Source organism: Lemur catta, chromosome 14 (assembly GCF_020740605.2).
Source record: "Lemur catta isolate mLemCat1 chromosome 14, mLemCat1.pri, whole genome shotgun sequence".
NCBI lineage: Eukaryota > Metazoa > Chordata > Mammalia > Primates > Lemuridae > Lemur > Lemur catta.
This window is the reverse complement of record NC_059141.1, coordinates 55246020-55267859: the sequence shown is the minus strand read 5'-3', so window position 1 is coordinate 55267859 and position 21840 is coordinate 55246020. Positions and strand designations below refer to the sequence as shown.

The window sequence follows — 21840 nt, the reverse complement described above, 5'->3', positions numbered from 1 at the left end:
ACCACAGTTCGCTGAACTGTTCTGAGCAGCGGCAGCGCCGGCTAAGGTCTGAGGAGCCCCGGCTCCCCGAGGAAGGCAGGGACGCCTAAAGCGGGGATGTCCCTGCAAGGGCCCAGGACCCCAGTCCCCACCCCCACCGGCGGAGCAGCATCTGTAGACGGTGGCGCGAGCCGGGACATTTCACTGTAAAGGCAAAACGGGGAGCGGCGAGGCCCGGGCGCGGGGCTGCCCGGGGAGGACACTCCGCGCGCTGTGCTCACGCGCCCGCCACGCCGCTCGCCGGGGCTTCTCCGCGGTTAGAAAATCAACTTACATTTTTTGGAAGAACATGACTTTCAGGCGAAGCCAAACGTTTAATCACAGCACAGTGCCTACACATTTTTAAATCCTTTCCCGCTTTCATCTTATACCAGAAAACAAACAACAAAAAACAAAACAAGAAAAGCCCGGGAGACTCTGTGCGGAACTGTGGGCTCATCTGTCACCGGTTCTGCCGTGAAGCCGAGGACTCGGCTCTGCCGGGAGGCGGCTCTGGTTCTCCCTGTTCCCCGCACACCCCCGGGAAGTTTAGTAAGGTTGTCTGGAAGTCAAGCTTTGAGTTCACTGTCCCTCCTCCGTGACAAAGGAAGGCACAGGCCCCAGCTCTTCGCAGCCCTTCCCTCTCCGCTCCCAAGCGACTCTGCTCGGCCCTACGGCTCCTTCTCGGGGTCCTCCTCTCCGCCCTGGCGCTGGGCCTGTCGCCTCTGCTGCACCAGCTGCTTGTCCAGTTCCCGGAGCTGCTTCAGGAAGCCCCGGTTGGGCAGGACGCAGCGGTTCTTGGCCACTTGTTGGATGGCGTCCACCAGGGTCATGTTCCTGTGGATCATCAGGTAGGCCAGGACCAGCGTCGCCGACCGGCTGCGGCCCATGGCGCAGTGAACCAGGATCTTATCTGCAGGCGGGGCGGGGAGAAGAAGACCCGCACTGAGGGGCCGGGTGGCACAGTGGGCAAGGCCACGCGGCGCGGGGCTGGGGCGAGGCCCTCTCCCACCCTGACTCTGTCACTCTCCTGCCCACAGCCGGGCAGCTTCCCCATCTGTAAAGTGGGGACACCCTCAGTATCTTCTTCACAGGGCTGCTGTGAAGGCAGATAACACTTTGAATAGCTAATTTATCACAGTTCTGCACAAGCCGATCAGGCAGCCCTTGAGCCTTGAGTCCCACCCTCCATGTCACCGAGCTCCCTCCCGAGAGTGCGGCTGGGCCGCCTTGCCCTGTTCAGCGTGGCCAGGAGGGAGGGCAGGAGGCAGGTCCCGCTTCCTGATTGCCGTATGGGGCCGGGGTAGGCTGGCCCCAGAGTCTCACCCGGCAGGGCTGTGCTCCTGGGGTGTGGACGTGTCCGGCCCGGTGAGTGTCTACCCCTGTTCCAGACTGTTCTAATCCCCACAGACTGTTCCAGAGGCTGCCTGGCCCCCGGCCAGCTCTGCTGATAACTAAAGCGTTTCTTCCTCTCCTGGCAAAAAGAGTAATTCTTTCTGTCATGACTAAATACTTGAAACAGTCGAAAGCTGTAGTTCATTAAGCCTTTTGGGGGCCTGAAGTTCGTTAAGTGGGAGGAGCGGAGGGGAGGCGGAGGGGTGGGAGGGAAGGGGGAAAGGAGAGAGGACACAGCTGTGGCAGGAGAGCCTGGAGCTCAATTTTGTTTTCAAGACTGTGGCGTGAATGCCATCGGCCACCTGAACTTGGTAGGTCTCCCAGGGGTAAAGGGCCTGCTCTTCTCTGGAGGCCTTAGCTTCCGATTGGGCCCAACCACTTTCTTCCTGGGGCCTGTCCCCGGACCCCCAGGGCACCGCTCCCTCTTTGCTCTGTGGCACTGCCACGCACCACCCTTTAGGGCCCAGCATCGAGTGGTGGGAAACTGCTCTGAGGAGAGTTGGGAAGAGACAGGCGGGGCAGCTGCATTTAGCCCATTCCCAGCACGGACCACGCCAGAGAACCAGGAGGCTGAGCTGGACGGCAGCCAGGACGAGGGCCCTGAGCAAGGGTGGCACCGTCAGCGCTGGAATTTTCTAGCAGTGACTTTCAGACTTTTCTGTGTGAGCCCAGTCAACACAGCAGGACAAAATTCACAGGTGACACATCTGTGCCTCACTCCACCTGCATACTCTTCCAAGCGCTTCATGTATTTTCTCATAGTCAATTCTTACAACTCCATGACGTAAATAAAATTATTATGCCCACTTTACAGATGAGGTAGCTGAAGTGCAGAGAAGTGCAAGTTGCAAAGCTAGGAAGTAGCAAACCTGTGATTTGAGCCCAGACAGCCTGACACCAGGGTTGGTGCTTCTAAATACTATATGGTGCTGCACATGTGTGTGTGTCAGACAAAAGTTTCATAGAATAATATGCACCCTTACTACATGCAGTGCCTGCTGGTATTTTCCATTCTTTTCTAATCTATTCAGTTTTTTAAAAGAAATGCTAGTCACACCCACTAAGTTGACTTTATGACCAATACAAGGGTCCCCAACCTATGGTGAGTTGTATAATTATTTCATGACATATTACAATGTACTAATAATAGATGTAAAGCGCACAATAAATGTAATGCACTTGAATCATCCCAAAACCATCCTCCCCCCCACGCCCCGTCCATGGAAAAATTGTCTTCCATGAAAAAGGTCCCTGGTGCCCAAAAGGTTGGGGACTGCTGCAGTGGGTTTCAGTCTGTGTTTGAAAAATGCTGGTTTCAATTAAATAGTTCACCATTGGGCTTTACCAAAAGGTGAATTCCCACAATCTTATGAAGAAAACCCAAATCTGCAGGGTGTCCCAAAAGTCACCATAGCTAGGGAAAATGGGAAATTGTAGCTAAACATACCTTTATTTACAAAATAGTCATTACAAAATTTTTCCTTTGTATGGAGACGTTTGGGATACCCTGTAGGATCTGAACCGCTCCTCAATTGCATGTTGTCAGGGGTGAGTGAAAGGGAGGCTTCTGTCACTCAAATCAGACACACAGGCTGTTACCCACCACCCCTGCCCCTGCCCCCAGCCAGGTGTGCACCTCATACACAACCTCCTGCCTTGGTTTTAGGGGTGCCCTTTCCCTGTCCCCCACTCACTATCTTGGAACCCGCCTTTCTCAGCAACACGCAGAGAAACCCTGGTAGAGTTCCTACTTCTTCCCAAACAGTCTGGGTGTGTGGAAGGCTCTGAGAAAAAGGGTGCACGGTGTGTTATGAACTGCCAGGGTTGAGGGGAGACAGGGGCGTGTGTGCGATATTAGGGCAGGAGACCCTTAAAACACAGGGACAATCTGGTCTGGTTACAGCTTAGAAGCACCAGGGAAATCAGCTCCTGCTAGAAGCAGATTTCATTTATTTATTCATACCTACCTTATCCATAATAGATTTTAAGATGGCTTCAAAAGCGGGCTTTTGACTAAGAAAAAGAAAGAACAAACAAAAGGAGAGCGGTGATACTAAAAATCTGATCTTTAGAGGCTCACGACATCTGCCCTGGAGTTTCTTAGAAAATCCCATTAAATTAAAACCACACTAATTCACCTCTGAGGACGCTGTGTCAAGAGCAGCTAGAGCAGTCCAAATGGGCTTCCTGTGGCAGTATTTTGTGAATACTTCTTTTTCTGATGAAGAATGACAAGTTCAGTTGTGTCAGATCCTATAACCAGCTGGCACGCCTCACCTTCCATGATATTGGGTGACCTCTTGCACAGCAAAGTCACCAGGTGCTCAAAATAAGGGGAAAGGGCTCTTCTGTGAGGCCTCAGTGACAGGAGGAGTCCCCGCTGGCAAGCAGGTGTCCTGATGGTGCCACCTCTGATTAGCTCTGTGACCCTGGGCATGTCACTTGGCTTCCCTGGGCCTCTGTGTTCCCAGCTGTCAGGGCAGGACCGTGGACTGGATTATCTCTGAGATTTTCAAGAGTGACTGAGGCTGCCTGGGGAGTTCTTTCAGAAAGGTCAAATCAAGGGAGAGGAGGGGAGGAGTGGGCCCCAGGGGCTGATTACAGGCCACCATTACAGCCCCGCAGCCCCACAAGGAAAGCTTTTCAAAAAGAGGGAGGCTGTGAGGGCCAGGCAGTGGGGAAACAGTACAGTTGGCTGAAACTAGCCAACAAACAACGTGAAAGACAAGGGGAAGCAAGAGATACGCCTTGCTTTTTGGCTAGAATGTCCATCAACACCTCTTACATCAAGAGCACAATAAGAAATGCACCAGTGGGCCTGGCACTAAAATGCCACAGCAGTGTTCCTTGGGGTTCCAGTACGTAGCTAGATACAACCTGACACCCACTGCCTGTGGCACCCACCATCTGCTTTGTGTGGAGTCCATGGCGATGCTGTTGCTGAGCTGATGAGCATTTTGTTACTCCGACCACTCAGGGTACAGGCTACAAACTGATGCCCCTCGGGTTGTTTAGTTTGCCCTTTGCAGCATTTTAAGAAATTTCAATTTGTTGCCAACACTTAAAAACTGAGTGATTTTATAATAAAATCCAGATTGGAGACTTCCCTTGAAAAGTCAGAAGATCTACCACATTTGCACTGATTCTCATAAGACAAACTTTGGCTGGGGCTGAATGACAGCTGCCCCTCGGAGGGGATACAGGGCTCTCTGCTTAGCCACAGTACCCCACACCCACAGAAGATTGAAAGTCTCTCCGTGGTTCTGAAGGGTTGGTGTTTGAGCCCCTGACTTGAAGAATTCTTCAGATATGCAAGTGCAAAGGTCACTGAAAATGGAGCCCAGCCTCCTACCTGGCAGTGGGGTCATGTGCTGCTCCCTGTCCCCAGCCAGCAGGCCTAGTCCCCACACCCCCACCCATCCGTTCTAGCCCTGGCACTGTGTCTATGCTCTGCCCCCTCAGCCCTTTCTTTGCTAGGTGCTTTTGACCAACTGGTCATGATCCACATCAGCCTGACACCCCCTCGAGATGCTCTGTGATCTACCCAGGCCTAAACATCTGACTTGAGAGCCTGATTCTTTCCTGATTTAGCAGTGGAGGCAGACTCTAAAATGACGTGCCAGGAACCTAAAACAAGCTTTCATGTGAGTATATCTTACCAGTTCAAAGTTGGAATGTCTTTTTTTTTTCTTTTGAGTCTGGAAACTTTATGATGATGATGTGCACGTGCTAGTGTGGTCATATGCTTCACAGTACACGACCTCTCTTTATCAAACACATCCGAGAGCCTGCTGTGCACCAGGTTCTGTGCTCAGTGCCTTAAGTGTGTCACTGCTGATCCTCATTATAACCTTTCAAAGTAAATATTTCCATCACCAGATGGAGAAACCAAGGCCTGGAGACGTCACATCGTTAGTAAGTTGTGAGACAGGAATTTGAACCCAGCCCTATCTTCTCCAGCTTGCCAGTCCCCTTCCACTAAGGGTAAGGTCTAAGATACAGTAATGGCAAGGGATTGCATTAAACAGAAACTGAAGGATTGGGTTGTTGCAGTCTTTTGTTTTTTCATGTCAAATACGTTTTCAGTTAACTTCAAATACTATGAGGCTAATTTTACCTCGCGTTGATGATTCAGTCCAGTTGCTTTTTTTTTTTTTAAGAAAGGGTCTTAGTCTGTCACCCAGGCTAGAGTGCAGTGGCACCATCATAGCTCACTGCAACCTCAAACTCCTAGGCTGAAGCGATCCTCTTGCCTCAGCCTCCCAAGTAGTTGGGCCTACAGGCATATACCACCACACCTGGCTTATTTTTCTATTTTTTGTAGAGATGGAGTCTCATTCTTGCTCAGGCTGGTCTCAAAATCCTGACCTCAAGCAATCCTCCTGCCTCGGCCTCCCAGAGTGCTAGGATTATAGCCGTGAGCCACCGCGCCAGCCTCCAGTTGCTTTTTGGTCCTGCTTGGAAACGCAGAATGTACAGAGCACAAAAGATGGTTCATAAATAGACTCATAGAAGGACAACTTAGAAAAGAGGCATTTTCTAATACAAGCACGTTAGCTTTGTGGGTTTTTTTCCATCGTGACATTGGTTTCTGAACCAAAATAATGACAAATTGTTGGTGGCTATGGCAGGCTGTTGGGGCCAAAGCCACCTTGGGATGGCCATTAAGGTGTGAGACTGTCCAGCAGATCTGTCCTAGGCCCAGCCCCAGGCTGCAGATTCCTGAACCAGGCCATTCGGTCAGTGAGTCTTGCAGTGGCAAGAAAGGCTTTCAGTAATTAGATACCCTGAATGTGTAGCATATCATTTGTCATGGCCCCACAAAGGCTGTGTGACACAGTAGGCTGAAGTCAGAGAACAGATTAGGGAACTGAAGTCCCTTTGGCCTTTGTGGAATGCCAGTGAAGTACACCCTGCAGCAATAACTGCATATTGTCTTACCCCTGATGCATACCTAAGCTGTGCCCTTCTCTCCAAAATAGCCTTGTAGCCTCTGCTGGATTAGGGCAGCTAAAAGTGCATTTTAAGCACAAGGACTAGCACTGCGACTGAAAAGATGAATAATTAACGTTGGGAAACTTGGACCTGGCAGGTGCAAAACCCAGATTCTCAAAGTTTGCCATAGTAAAGCCCAGGCCGTCAGCCTTGTACGAGGGGCCTCACTAATGAGTGTGACTGGGGGATGGGAGTGGGGGGGTCAGGCTGTGGACTTGGTTGGTTGGCAGGAGAATTTAAATCTCCCTAAGGATTTCCACTCAAGTCAGCTCCCTGAGGATTTTCTGGCACCAAAGCCCTTGGCTACTACTTGGGTTTAGGCCCAGGCACGATTAGTGTCGCAGCTCCAGCTTTGAGGGCGCCCACACAGGCCCTGCCTGATTTTCAAGGCTTAATGTTCCTTAGGGAAGAGAGACTCAGACCAAAAGCCCCTTCCTCTGAATTCCTGGGCGGCAATCCAAGCCTCCACCCGAGCAGCGGCACACTCGCTCGATGGGGCAGGTCCTCAAACCTTCCCAACCTCCAGGGGATGCGGACGTTTCCAACTCAACCACAACCAACCCCAGCGGTCTGGCTCCGAGGGCCGCAGACGCCTCGGGCGCAAACCCAGCTTCCGGCCTGGGCGGGGGCGGGGCCTCGGGCAGGGGCGGGGCCTCGGGCGGGCCGCTGGGCTCTTACTGCGGTCGTCGCGCAGCGCCGTGTTGATGAAGGCGGCCGCCGAGTAGAAGAAGACACTGAGGTCGAAGGTGGGCAGGTCTTCGGCCTCGACGCCGTGGTACTCGATGTCCATATCGCGGTAGAAGTCGGGGCCGGTGTCCACGTTCCAGCGGCCGTGCGCCGCGTTCAGCACGTGCGTGAAGCCCGCCTTCTGCAGCCCGTAGCGGTCCAGCGCCGTCGCCCTGGGAGCAAGCGGGAGAGGTCGGCCGGCTGCGCGGCGCCCGGACCCGCGTCTGCGGCGGCTCAGGGCCCCGCCGGCGGCTTTCTGCCCTCGATCCGGGTTCCCAGAATAAGCACCAGACATCGCAAGTGAAGTCCCAAAGCTCTGCGCCTACCTGGTCCCCTAGGCCACTGGCACCATTTGCTATTTCTAGCTCGGCTGTTGCAAAAAGGGAGGGTTGGAGGGCAGGGTAGGTGAGCTTTTCATTTGTCCATTCATTCTTTCATCATTCACCGGATACCGGGGAGCCTGGTGCTGGACGCTACGGTGGTCACAGAACCGGACCTGCCAAATCCCCCCAAAGACGGCCAGAATAACCTGTTTATCAGGGTGGCCCTTCACTGAGCCTCAGGGCACCTTTAAGGTGGGCCCCTCTTCTGAACCCTCTGGATGTTTATGGGGTTTGGAGGTAGAGGTCCGAATGAATGGCTTAAGGCGAGACTTTCCACGAGAGGACTGGGATTGGGCAAAGTTCTTGAAGTGATGTTGGCAGGATTGGTGGGCACAACGTGAATGTGAAACCGTTGCTTTGGTGAGTGAGTTGTTTGTGTAGTTGGGCAAAGCATTGTTCCGAAAAGGCCGGCTTTTTGAGCAGTCTGGTGTTTGAGTTGATTTCTGGGGAGTTCTTGAAGCCAGCAGTGAAGTTATTTAATGGGTTACAGCCTTATCTTTCTAGGTAGGAATGTCCAGGAGCACCTACCTCCTGTTGAGGTAGGTGGCCTTGGAACATGACTAGAGTAAAAACAGCTGGTGAGGGCTGGGATAGAGGTGGGCTGCTCGAGGAAGCAGGAGCTCTTTTTGCCTGGGGGGAGGGGTTCTTTGTTTGACAGGGGTCTTTGAGTCTGTCAACACTTGGTGGTGGAGGGGAACAGGAAGTCAAGGATAGGCCAAGCCAAGGAAATACAGGACTTCAGGTATGGAGGCTGGAGATATTATTAACAAAGGCCTTTCAGGAAATGTTCATTATTTCCCGTAATCAGTCATGTATCCCCAAATGGTGCTTTAGAATCTGTTGTGTGCCAGGCACTGTCCTGCGTGCTGATGGCAAAGAGGTGAACAGGCTAGTCAAGGTCCCTCAGGAAGCTCGGATTCTAGTGGGGATAGCAAATAAACAACAAATAAACAAAGATGATTTCAGATGCAGTAAGAGCTGCAAGGGAACTGAGACCGCATGACATGATACAGAATGACTGTGTTCTGCTTTAGGCAAGGTGGTTGAGAAAGGCCTCTGCAGGGAAGTGGCATTTCAGCTAAGACACAGGGATGAAAAGGAGTAAGGCTGAGCAAGAGTTGGAAAAAAGTGTTTCATCCAGGCAGAGGGAACAGCGGATACTAAGAACAGAAAGGAAACCAGTATGGCTGAAGCAGCAGGGGGACAATGGTATAAGAGTTTGGAAAGGTAGGCAGGGGCTGGATCATGGTGGGCCCTGTAGGCCACAGCGAAGGGTTTGGATTTTACTGAAAGTGTGGTGGAATGCCGCTAGAGGGTTTTAAGGAAGGGGTGAGCACTTTACTTCTTAAGATCAATCTGGCTTATGTGTGGAGATGGATTGGAGAGGGCAAAATATACAAGCAGGGAGATCTGTTGGTGGCTGTTGCAGTTGTATAGCCAAGAGAGGAAGGTGCTTAGACTAGGATGATGTCACAGCAGGACTTGCTGATAGACTGGGAACAGGCATGAGCGGGAAGGACTAGTTTGGCCAGAGCATAGGATGTGAGAGGAGAGGAGAAAAAGGTCTGCAGAAGGAGTGTAGGATTGGATCATGGGAGTGTTTGGATGCCAAGGTCAAGGAGAGTTTTAGATAGTGTTTGAAGAAGGGTGAGCCAATCTGGGCTTTAAGAAGACATCTCCTTCAGTAGCACCAAGACCAGTACTTTGGCTCAGGGAAGAGGTGACAAGGGTCAGGGACTGTAACAGTAAGAGGATAAAAGTGGCATTATGCTCCAGCTGAGGGCTCATCTCAAGGCCACTGGTGAAAGGATGTGGACAGAAGTGACCATGTTGGATGCCAGCATGGACCAACACCTTTGGCCAAGGGGAGCCCTGCACCAGAAACACATACCACAGCCCCCCGGGCAAGGGCACCCTCATCTACTGATGGTTTCTTTGATTTTTTTGTTTGCCATAAGAAGAACCATAATGGTGTCCAATGTTTGGGCAGGCATTGAACATTTATAAACATTTGCAAACAGCCATTGAAATGTGGCAGGGGGGAGGTGGGAGTCCCACTGACACCCTCCTCCCCCCACCCCCACCCCAGCTCGCTCTTGGTGCTGCCATCCCGACAGTGGAACACATTCTGCTTCAATTTTTCCTCAAAAAGGTCTGTTTTTCATTTCTCTTCTTGTCCCAAAGTATGTATACAACAAACATGATGCTTTTGGGACTCAGATCTGCGCTCAATTAAAGCCTCCACTAATGCAGTCCATCTTGCTGAGGGGCAATCAACCTTACTTTGAGGTTGAGCTCAGTGGAAAAATTAAAATTAACTCTCCTTGACAGGAAGCTCCTACCCACTATAAAGACTGTTCTCTTTGGGTTTAGTAACTGAGTTTCAATGTAATCAAATGGCAGTTTGAATAAATAACAGTTTGCACTTTCCTGCCTTTGGGATCAGGGGTCTGGGTAGATAAGCAACACGGCTCATTGCATGACACCTCCACATCCTACTGGGCCGGCGTTGGCTGTGTGTAAGGGAGAGAAAAGGGCTCCTGAGGACGATTAGACCTGGTGGGTATCTGAGGTCTGCTGCAGGTTTTCAGAGCTCTTTGGCTACCTGGGCCAGGAAAGGGGGGAGGTGACCTCATACATCACTCTGGGGACTTTCCCCAGCTTGGGTTACTCAGAGTTCAGTTAAGGGCTTGAAAGAGCATCCACAGCAGAATGGGAATCTGCACATAAACAGAGTGCCTCGTGGACAGCCACCATGATGGAGGCAGAGCCATCGTCACAGACATCGCCTAGTCCCAGCCGGGCCAGATACTCAGCTCAGCAGTTACTGGGTGGGTAGGATCAGAGGGTGATGTTGGGCACTACAGTGATTTGTTTTTTTTTAAATTTCAAGGGCCAGATACATTCTCTGCTCACGTGTTCTGTTGGAAAGAGACTAAGAAATACAGGGGCATTTTGAGGTGATGGCACAGAGAAAAGGCCGTTTGCCCCTCTCCTGGACCCATGTGAGTGCCTCTGCCAAAGGAGAAAAGACTTCAGAAAGAAAAACAGATTTAAGAATTAACTTCCAGAACCTAGATGATGTAGGGGCCTTAGTTTCTGGTTGTTTAAGAAAAATCCTAGATGTAATCAATCTGTTCATTTTTTAAATAATATGTCATCTCATGATAAAAATAACACATGCTCAATGCAAAATGTGGAAAACATACTCCCCCAACCAAAAAAAAAAAAAAATCACCTGTATTTCTATCAGAGATAAACACTATTATTAGCTATTTGATGGAAGATCTGCCAGTTGGTTTTTTATGCATAGAGTTGTATAATTTTGAGAGGAGTTTTTATTTTTTGGTGCAATACCATATATACAGTTTCAAAAACTTTAACATGCTAATATATTGTAAACATCTTCCTATGGCAACATATAAGACTTCAATAGCTGCATGCTATTCCATTTTATAGGTAAATCTCAATTTTGCCTTACCAAGAACTTCACCTTATTTTTTTGGTCACATATCTGATTATGTCTTTAGGAGATTTTTCTAAAGTGAAATTGCTGGGTCAACAGATATGAACATTTTAAAATACATTTGATACTTTTTACTAAATTACCTTATAGAAAACTTGCTCAAAGTTCATTGTGATTTTTATTCTTTGTGAATTTCATAAGCAGAAAAAAATGGTGTTTCATTTTCACTGATTTGTTTTAAGCAATGAGATTGGACATTTTGTCACACGTTTGTTGCAGTTTACTTTTGAAGAACATTGTATCCCTGGTTTTTGACCCAATTTTCCTTAGCTCTTCTCTGTTCCCCTGAACCTCCAGCATAGCTCTGGAGCCTGACTCCAGACTAGGGGGCTGAGGAAGCAACTTCCTTCTCAATGGCTCCATTCCCTCAGCAGAGCCCTTCCCTCCCTTCCTCTTCCTCCAGCCTGGCCCAGACCCCTGCCAGCCCCTCTGGAGTTGCTTCCGGGGAGTTGCTTCAAGCCCCTCCCTGGAGAGGTAGCACTCTCCACCAGGCAGTCTCTGGGGGCAATGCTCTTGACCTTCCACTTGTTAAGACCTTCGGCACCTTCCTGATCTCACCCTCAGTACTTCAGCCTCTTCCTGCAAGTCCATTGTCCTAGATGTATGCTCTTGCACACATGGGAGGAGGCACAAATGCTGAATAAATATGTCTTACAAACCCTCCAACAGCTTCCTTCAAGTGGAGCTGCTTCCACATTGCCAGGATTCTACGTTGGGCGTTGAGGAACATCCCATCATGATGGGGGTGGATCTCCACACCTGATGTCTGCAGAGGACCCACTCATTCCCCACACCTGATCGTGCACTCCTGTTCACGATAGGCTGTATCCTGCAATCTGGCACCTTATTTATTCTGATGGGTGTGACACTGGTGGTCACATGTCATTTCATGGGTGTGGCTCTGATGGTGACCTTCTCCAGTGGAGTCTTGACTGTGCCCACTCTTTGCAGGTGGACTTTAAAACAGCAGGTGCATTTCTAGCTTCTGATCTTGGTTAATTCACCTGATATGAAAGTGAAACTCACTGGCCTTCTAGTTTCTTGGGTGTTCTTGTTACTTGCTGATGAAGAAGCTCCTCTGTGTTGAGGCCCCTGAGAAAACACAGGGCTGACAGCTTAAACTGTGGCATGAACTAAAACAATGGAACCTCTGGGAGTCGAATTTTCTTTACTTGCTGAATAGAACCAATTACACTGGCAGTATTTTCCTTACGGATTCTTGTGAAGTTGAATGATGCAACATTCAAGCTTCTTTGAAGGATTGAAAAATAACTTCAGGGGAAAAAAGCAGGAGAAAGATGTATGTCAAAATGTGGCTATCCCATTACAAAATGTAGTAATGGGATTATAGAGAATTTTAATTTTCTTCTTTTTGTCTGTGTTTTGTAAATTTTCAGTAATGATCATGCCATATATTCATTTACTATGCAAATGTACACCATGATTTTTCTTGATGTTATTTCTTTAGTTCTCAGAAGAGACTGACTATTGCAAAGACACAGGATGGCCTCTGGATTTTTTTTTTTTTTTTTTTTTTTTTTGAGACAGAGTGTCGCTTTGTTGCCCTGGCTAGAGTGAGTGCCGTGGCGTCAGCCTAGCTCACAGCAACCTCACACTCCTGGGCTTAAGCGATCCTACTGCCTCAGCCTCCCGAGTAGCTGGGACTACAGGTATGCGCCACCATGCCCGGCTAATTTTTTTTTTCTATATATATTTTAGTTGGCCAGATAATTTCTTTCTATTTTTAGTAGAGACGGGGTCTCGCTCTTGCTCAGGCTGGTCTCGAACTCCTGACCTCGAGCGATCCACCTGCCTCGGCCTCCCAGAGTGCTAGGATTACAGGCATGAGCCACCGTGCCCGGCCTGGATTTTTAACTCATGTTAAAAATCCCGTCATATCTGCTCTACTCCCCTGAACTCTCGTCCTCCAAGGAAAGGGTATGCAGGAGGCCTGGTTTGGAGAAATGTTATATTAATGATTGGACCTGGCATCTGGCTAACGGTGCAAAGAGGTGGATGATGTTGCTTGAGGCCTTGACTTCGAAACTGCCTTCCAGCAATGAGAAGGCCTGGCCAGGCCAGGGCCTTGGGCGTCTCTCCGCAGCCACCTTGCCCATGACGGGTGTCCAGATGTGCCTCAGCTGGCTTCAGTAGTTGGAGGTTCAGAGTCCAGGTTTTCTAGTTCTTTCAGGTAACACCCAGCACATTCGATTGGCAACCTTGGCTGTGTTTTTACTGCATCCTAAACTGGCCGTGCTGCACCCTGGAGAAGGAGGTCAGCCTCAGCTCTGCCTGTGCCTTAAGGCCGAATTAGTTCCTTCTTTTTTGGAGAGAAGGAAGTGTCTCAGCTGATTGATCCAACTTCACCTCACTTCCCTGCCTCTCAGCTGCAGGCCAGCCCCGAGATGCCTCTGGTTTCTGAGGCTTGGGGGCATGTGTTTTTTTTTCTTTATTCTTTTTGTCGCCCCCCCCCCACACACACACCTGAGATTTGGATAAGCATTTTGCGCCTGTTGGGAGGCGAAAAGCAGAAACAACAAGACAGAGAGTCCTGGAAAGCCAGCTCAGGCCGGGCGGCGCTGGCCACAGGCCTTGGGAGGAATCAGACCCCAAAAGCCAGATCTTGGGGGCAACTGTAGTTTTAACAAGAAATGGGGAGCTGCTGATGGCCCCCCCTCCATGCAAGCAGCAGCAGAGCTTAACAGCACCCTGGCGCTGACTCACCGGGAGGCCCAGTTGTGGAGAGAGAAGAGCGATTATTTCTCAATTATCCTGTTTCAGGCAGGCCTTATCACTGGAGGCTGCCCTGCCTAGGAATTTGCAATCACTTTGACAGTAGCCGGGATATTTCCCTCCTGCTGACTATAGGGGAAAAAAAGGACTGAAAAAAGATTTTGCTAAGCAAATGAAAGATGTGAACGAGATTAAAGTGAGAATATTTAAATTACAGAAACTTAGTGCTTTCAAGCATACTCAAGCATTTTTGAAGCACCCATTTAGGGACTGCTGATTGATAAGAGGCGATGAATTATTCTTATCTCATCATTGACTGCCAGTCCCTGGCTCTCTGGAGGGCAACACTTGGTTAACCTAATTTGAATCTAATTTGAATGACTTAAAAGTAATAAAACAAGTATGTGCTTGAACCTAATAAAGCCTAATTTATTTAATAGGACATTTCTTAAAGAATTTTATTTTAGAGCTGGAAGGGACCTTTGAAATCATCCTTTGTTTTACAAATAAAGAAACTGAGATCCCAGAACAATAAAATATTTTGCCAAAGGCCACCCGCAGTTAGTGGCCATATGGCAATAGGGACTTGAACTCTGTGCCCTGAGTCATGCCTGCGAGCTGCATTCCCTGCTGAGCCTGCGGTTCCCACTGGTGGCAGATGCAGCCCTCCTACCATGTTGTGGGAAGTAAGTGGCCAGAGGGTGGCTGTACCTTGAGCGAAGACTACGAAGACACTTCCCCAGGGTAACATCTGGGGGGGTGGGGGGGCAGGCCTGACCCCCTCACATTCCCCTCCTGTCTGTGTGTGGCCTCATCTCACCAGGCTGCAATAGTAGGGCCACCTCTCCTCTCCCCTGGCTGGTGAGCAATGGGGACTTGGAGTCACCAGGGCACCCACATGGTGAATCCCTTTGGGGTAGCCTGGGATTGAGAAAATGCTTTAGAAATTCTGAAACCCACAGGCCCCTAGGGCTTTGCTGTGCCACCGCCTTCTTAGGCCTTAAGTCACCCAGGTCCCTGGAAGGCCAGGACAGTATCTGTGGGGGGAGGAGAAAAAGGAGTTGGAGCAGGCTCAGGAGGAACACACTCGACCTTGGGTTCCTGATGGGATGTCACAGGAGAAATTTGACCCAGGGTTGTTTTCTGTCCCAAGGCTGCCCTTAGCACAGAGGGACCCTTAGCAGCAAAGCATAGTGACTGTGCTTTACTTTCCTCACACGCTGTGTTTTATATGTTTCTACATGTTAACTCATTGAATCCACATTTTATAGGTGAAGAAATTGAAGCTCAGAAAGCTTGAGTGACTTGCCCAGGGCCACACGGAAATAGTATTTGGCCCAGACTTTGTGGCTCTGGAGGAGGTGCTTGGCGGTGGGTGGGAGTGGAGGGGCTGGGGGTGGGGAGGGGCAAGAGTGAGCTTCATCTTAGGGGTAAGTGTGGCCCTCTGTGGGCTAGGCTTCAGGAACAGATGGTGGCTTCGGCTGCCCCAGGCCAGCCATCCTCACTCCTGAGTCCTGACCTCCTTCACTTCCAGAGCCTTGGTACTTGTCTCAGAAATCTTAGGTGGCTCACGCCTGTAATCCTAGCACTCTGGGAGGCCGAGGCGGGAGGATCACTTGAGGTCAGGAGTTCAAGACCGGCCTGACCATCTCTACAAAAAATAGAAAAAATTAGCCAGGCGTGGTGGCATGTGCCTGTAGTCCCAGCTACTCGGGAGACTGAGGCAAGAGGATCCCTTGAGCCCAGGAGTCTGAGTGAGCTATGATGATGCCACTGCACTCTAGCCAAGGTGACAGAGTAAGACTCTGTCTCAAAAAAAAAAAAAAAAAAAAAAAAAACTTACATGCTTTTAGGGAAAGGAAAAACTCAACCGAAATATAAATATCAAATTAAAACTGAGGCTTTGTGCCAGAAGAGCCAGCTCTGAGCCTCCCTTGTTTTGGGCAACACCTAAAAAGAGACCAAGAAACACAGGCAGCCTTGCCTGTTCACAGCCCGGGTTGTAAGCTTTGCGTGGTTGCATTGGCATGGAATTAATTGCTCTTTCAATAAGTGTCTGTGAGTCTTGTTGACCTTGTTAAGTGAGTGTCACAGAAGGGAGCCCTGAGCTCAGGGCTGAGACCAGCGACAAGCACCATGCCATGCTGACTTTACGCTTCCTCCCCCAGCTGAGCACGCAGGTCTCACGTGCTTGACCCTGGAGCCTGCCTGGACTGTGCATGTGTGTGCTTGTTTTGGGCTCGATGAGGCAGAGTTGGATCGAATTGAAAGGGCAGTGACATTTTCTTGGTTGAAAGAAGCAAGGTCATGGTCACAGGTCAAGGAGGCAAGCATGTCTTATCAGAACACTTCGGTTCTGCTCACTTTCAGTGGCTTCCTGAGTTAAGTCCCTGGGCTGGCATTCAGCCTTCCACGAGGTGGCCCTGACCTACCTTTCCAGACTTCTTTTCCACTAAGTGACAATAATAACAATAAAATTTGCATTTGTCTATTTCTTTATAATTTACAAAATGCCTTTACATTCCTTATTTCTTTGAAGCTTCTCAGTAACTATTTTTTAGAGTTAGGCCTAGAAAGTTAAAAGGACCTGCCCAAACCCACTACATTACCAAGTGGTTATGGTAGATTGTGTGATTGTTTAGAATATTTCCTGCCCCTCCTTGGGTGTAGGTTATACTCTCCTGCCCCATTGACGGGAGGCTTTGGCATGGACTTGCTCTGACCAATGAAATGTGGGCAAAAATGGCATGTGTCACCTCTAAGCCAGCTTATGGTTTGCAAAGTCTCTCTTTTCTCTCTGCTACAAGCCCGGCAAGATCTCAAATAGGGGCTGCTCCATCAGCCTGAGTGCCAGACTAGAGTGGCCATGGCAGCCTGCCAGAGCCAGCCCATCATCATCTGTAGCACGAGTGAAAAACAAACCATTGTTGTGGCAGGCTACCGAGATGTCGGGGTGACCTGTTAGATTAGTGCAGCTAACCTAAACTGACCACACAGTGGTAGAATCTGGCTTAAACTCAGACCTTCTGGAAGTGTACCGAATCCATCCCCTTAATTCCAGATAAATCACCCTGTTTGTTCTCACCTCCATAGCTTTTCTCGTTCTGCTCCCTCTGCCTGGAATTTCTTTGAAATCCTGCCCGTCTTGCAAAGTCAAGCTTGGGACCCACCTCTTCTGTGACCTTTCTCAGATCCGTGATCACACCAAGCACTTCCCAACCAAGCATTTACTGTGTGCCAGATACAAGTCTAACACTTGTTTCATTTCATTTAATCTTCACCCTCTGAGATATGTTCTATTATTGTTGCCTATAAGGTGAAGAGAGGTAAAAATAACTTGTCCAAGGTCACGCAACTGGTAATTGGCAGAGCCAAGACTCAAACCCCAGGCTCGAGTAGGAGTGCCGCCCCCTACTTCTCCTGTTCCCTGTCAGATTCCCACACGTCTCTTCTCCTCAACTCTGCAACAGCATCTTTACCTAACTGACATGGTTTATTTTTTTTTTATATGGGTTTGAGCATAAATTCTCCCACTTACTGGTGATGTGACATTGGGCTGGTCACTTAATTTCTTGGAGTCTCAGTTTCTTTTTTGTATCTGCCAGAGCTCCTACCAAGGTGCCCAGTGAATGCTTACTGACTGAATGAATGAATGAAGGAACTCTCTGAGCCTCGGCTTTCCCATTTGTAAAATGAGAGTAATAATAGTTGGAGTTTAAATGATGCCTAGCAAAGGCACGAGATGTAAGAATTCAATACAACTTAGATATTATTATTAGAGGAAAGGTAAATATACTATGTAATATACAGAGAGGAAAAACTTGCTGCTCGATATAGGAATTGGGGAAAACTAGCCTCATGGCAGAAGTGACTTGAGTGGACTTTGAAGCATGCACAGGACCTGGACACAGAGATGAGCTGAAGGGAAAGACATTTTAGGCAAAGGGAACAGCATGGATAGAGACATAGAGATGGTATAAATCTTAAAATTTTAATTCCTCTTCCCCCAGGTGTACATTTCCAGGTTCAGATCTAAGGAAATAATCCTAAATATAGAGAAAAAAATCTGCATAAAAATGTCCACTGCAGCATTGTTTATAAAAGTTAAGAACATTAATTATAATATATCTATAATAATTAAATGTATAAGAAGTATACATTTAGTAAGGGGAGATGTTTATGAATGATGCTATGTGAAAAAATGAATTTAAATGAATTATCAATATTGTTACAGCATATAAAAACAAATTTCAAAACCAAAAATAATACACAGAATGCCTGGGAGGAAATGTACTGAAATATTAATAGGAGTGTCTTTGGAGCGATGGGCTTTGGTAATTGCTTTGGGAGATTGAAAAGTTTTCTGTCTTACATTAGTCATTATTTTATCATCATAGCTAACCTTTATTGAGTGCTGCCTGTGTGCTAGGCCCTGCACTATTTCACATACTTTATCTCACTTAACCCATACAACCCTGGGAAGTTTATTACTCTGTTGCAAATAGGGAAACTAAGACTTCTCTATTTATACAGTGGGCATATATTACTTTTATAAAGGAAACATTTACTACATGTATTTAATATTTTATTATTAAAAGATAAGAGATGCAGATCCCTCCCCCCTTTTTTGCTACTTCAAACAGCATTATAATAAGCATTGTTTTACATATTTCTTATGTATTGGTACTCTTATTTCTGTAAGTTATACTTCTTGAAGTGACATTTTGGGTCAAAATGTATGTGGGTGTACCTTTTTTATTTTGAACTAGTTTTAGATTCACAGAAAAGTTGCAAAACTAGTACAGATATTGTTTGGCAATAAAAAGGCATAAAATACTGATACATGCTACAACTTGGATGAACCTTGAACACATTATGCAAAGTAAAACAAATCTAGTCACAAAAGGCCACATATTATATGATTCCATTTATACAAACTATCTGCAATAGGTGAGCCTATAAAAACAGAAAGTAGATGGGCAGTTGGGAGGCCCTGCGGGAAAGGCAGGTAATCGAGAGTGACCGTCTGATGGGGTCAGGATTTCCTTTTGAGGTGATAAAATGTTCTGAAATTAGATAGTGGTGATGGATGCACAACTCCGTAAACACAACAAAACCACTGAATTGTACACTTTAAGAGGGTGAATTTTATGGTATGTGAATTATATCTCAATGAGGCTGAATTTAAAAATGAAAGTGGCTCAGAGAGTAGTGTGTACTCTTCTCCTATATTCCCCTAATGCTCACAACTGGAAGATGATTTGGGTAAATTTTGGCACTATGGAATAGTAAAAGTACATGACAGTATATATGGTATGATTCATTTTTTTATTGTTTAAAAGAAATGGAAACTCTTTTTACGTGCGTGTATGTTTCCTTATGTTTGCAATGGCCTATATAAAGTGGTAGAAGTATGCAAGTAAACTCAATAGTGGTTAGTTCGTGGTAGAATTAAGAGGGCACATAGGGAGATTATGCAGTTTGTTTTTATAATCCTCTATTTAGTTTAATCTAGTATAAAAAGACAGATAATGCTGTAACTTTTTAAATTTGAAAAAATGCAGGGGAAAAAAAAGACAAAGGACGATGCCCCTGGATCTCCCCGTGGCTGGGCAATTACCTCTAGGTTTTAAGCAGCAAGATGGGTATTAAAATCACCCCTGCAGAGGTCCTGCACCACCTGCTCCTTGGAGAGATGGAAGTTGAGCTGGTTCCCAGAGGATGGAGGAGGAGTGGCCGTAGAAGTTAAGAGCAAGGCTTCTGTGTTGGGCAGAGCTGCGTTTGAATCTCACCTGTCTGCTATCTACTGAGCTGTGGGACCTTGGGCCAGTTACTTAACTGCTCAATGCCTTGGTTTCCTGATCCTTAACATGAAAGTAATTAGATAAACTCTTTCACTGGGTTATCAGGAGAATAAAGTGAGAGCATGCGTGCAAGATGTTTAGCACAGTGCCTGACATATAGTGTTCAATAAATGATAGCCATTATCATTATTAACATTATTTACAGTAGGCACAACTCAATTGTTTAAGGAGTGGGAAATGGTGGCTATAAAAATCTAAAGGAGGCAACAGCAACCTCAATTTAGGCCTACCATCCTTCCGGACACACAGGTTGATGTGCTCCTGTGCCTTCCACCTGAGAATTGATTTTATTCTTGGTGGTGTTATCCCCATCTGAAATAGAAGACTACATTTCCCAGCCTCCCTTGCAGCTAGGAGCAAGGGAACTCTTGGGTGTGACTTCCCTTCGGAAAGATGCCCCTTTGCTCTTCCTTTCCCTCCACCTTCCTGCTGTCTGGATCCTACAGCTGATGGCTGGAGCCCCACCTGCAGTCTGGGACCCAGTAGCAACCTTGAGGCAGGAGGCTATGCCCCCAGGGTGGTGGAGCAGAAACAGGCAGCTGAGTCCCTCATGGCCCTGCAATGGCCATGGCAGCCTCAGCCCGTCTTCCTCCAGACTTACAGTGAGAGAGAAATAAACCTCTGTCTTGCTTAAGCCCTTTGTCTGGGTTTTCTGTAATAGGAAGATAAGCCGAGCCGTAACTGAGTTCTCACAGAACAACTAACCTAAAGGTGCAAAGCTCATGGCTAGGAGGTGGCTCAGGGTGTGAGCTGGGGAGGGGCCACAGGGAGGCCGGGCCTGGGCACTTACTCATCACCGATGTAGAGCTTGGGCCAGACCTCGTTGACGTGGGTGTACTGGGGACTGCCCTTCCAGAAGAGCCGCTCCAGCTCAAAGGCCCCGGGGGTACAGTAGTCCTCCTCCTCCTCCTCCGCCTTCAGCGACAGCCTCTTGGCAGACGACGGGTAGGCATTCTTTAGGCTTGTCTTCGGTTCTCCAGATGTCATTTTGGAGCCAAGGGATTTTCTTTCCTTTCTGCAGCTGGTCAGGAGAGAGGGTGAGAATGGGGGTTACCAGGGCACACTGAGGTAGGGACTGAGCTTTACAAATGGAGAAGGGATAAGCCCATCTTAAAATTTGGCAGGTGCTTCCCTGGCCTGCTGTGCACCCGCTTCCTGTTCCCAGGCCATACAGGTCCACAGGGAAGGCCATGATGGCAGTTAAACGACACTTCCCCAGCATTGCAATCTTTCAGGGCCAGGGTGCTAGGGGCCTCCGGTGCAGGCCAAGGCCGGCTTTGGGCCTAAGAAATCCTGCAGGCAGCCGGTCCCTTCCTACCTTCCTTTTAGAATTTACCCCTTCTTTGGCACCTACTTTTTCCTTCATCAGACTGGAACCTGCTAGTTTAAGCCATTTTGGACCCCAAACAGAACTGCCCAGAAAGTCCCTGACATTCCAGGCCTGCAGCACTCTCAACCTTTGCAGGGAGCAGTCAGCCCCCGGGAAGAGCACATCGCCGGGTCCAGGGCCTGCCTGGGTCTGGGTCTTGGCCGCCACGTGCATAAGCAGAACTTCAGAAGCCTTGAGGTGGGAGAAAACTTGGCTGCGGGAGGGTCAGCCAACTCGTTAGGACAGTTGAAGTCAACGTGCACAGCTCTCACGCTGGGAGGCGGGGTGGGGGGGGTCACTGCGCTAACCTCCCAGGGGGTCAGAAGAGAGAGATGCTCCAAGCTAGAAAGCTGGGCCTGCAGATTGAAACGTGTACTGGAGCTTGTCCAGCTCTGCAAGTGGATTGCAGAAGAGTTTCCACTGTCCCCAGGGAAATGAATTCACTGTGGAATTGGGCAATGTTTGTTCCCTGAGCTGAGTAGACGATACATCTACGGTCAGACAGCTTGGGAAGGGAAACTGTACTCGTGCTCTGAGACTGGAGGGAGGGAGAGACGGGTGGGATGATTGAGAGACATGGAGGTGAGTGGCAGGGAGGAAATGTTATTTATTTGATGAATACTTACGGAGCACTTATTTTGTGACAGACTGTTCCGAGTGCTTTACAATTATAAACTCATTTAATCTCAACAACCCTGTGAGGTAGGATTATCCTAATACCCTGTTATTATCCCCATTTTACAGCTGAGGAAAACTGTATATGGAGGATGTTTGCAGCGCGAGGTCTTAGCCTTCTGAGAAGGAGGGCTGGGGGTGCAGTGCGAGAAGGGG

At 48.4% G+C, this 21840-nt stretch overlaps 1 protein-coding gene across 1 annotated transcript; it reads right to left on the bottom strand.

The window, feature by feature from the left end:
- Nucleotides 1-466: 466 nt before the first annotated feature.
- DUSP29 (dual specificity phosphatase 29) lies at nucleotides 467-20690 on the bottom strand. Its single transcript, XM_045568936.1, has 3 exons — nucleotides 20431-20690; nucleotides 7087-7307; nucleotides 467-931 (listed from the first exon to the last, which is right to left on the bottom strand). Exons 1-3 carry the CDS (start codon nucleotides 20625-20627, stop codon nucleotides 690-692), a joined length of 660 nt encoding a protein of 219 aa, XP_045424892.1. The 5' UTR covers nucleotides 20628-20690; the 3' UTR covers nucleotides 467-689.
- Nucleotides 20691-21840: the final 1150 nt, after the last annotated feature.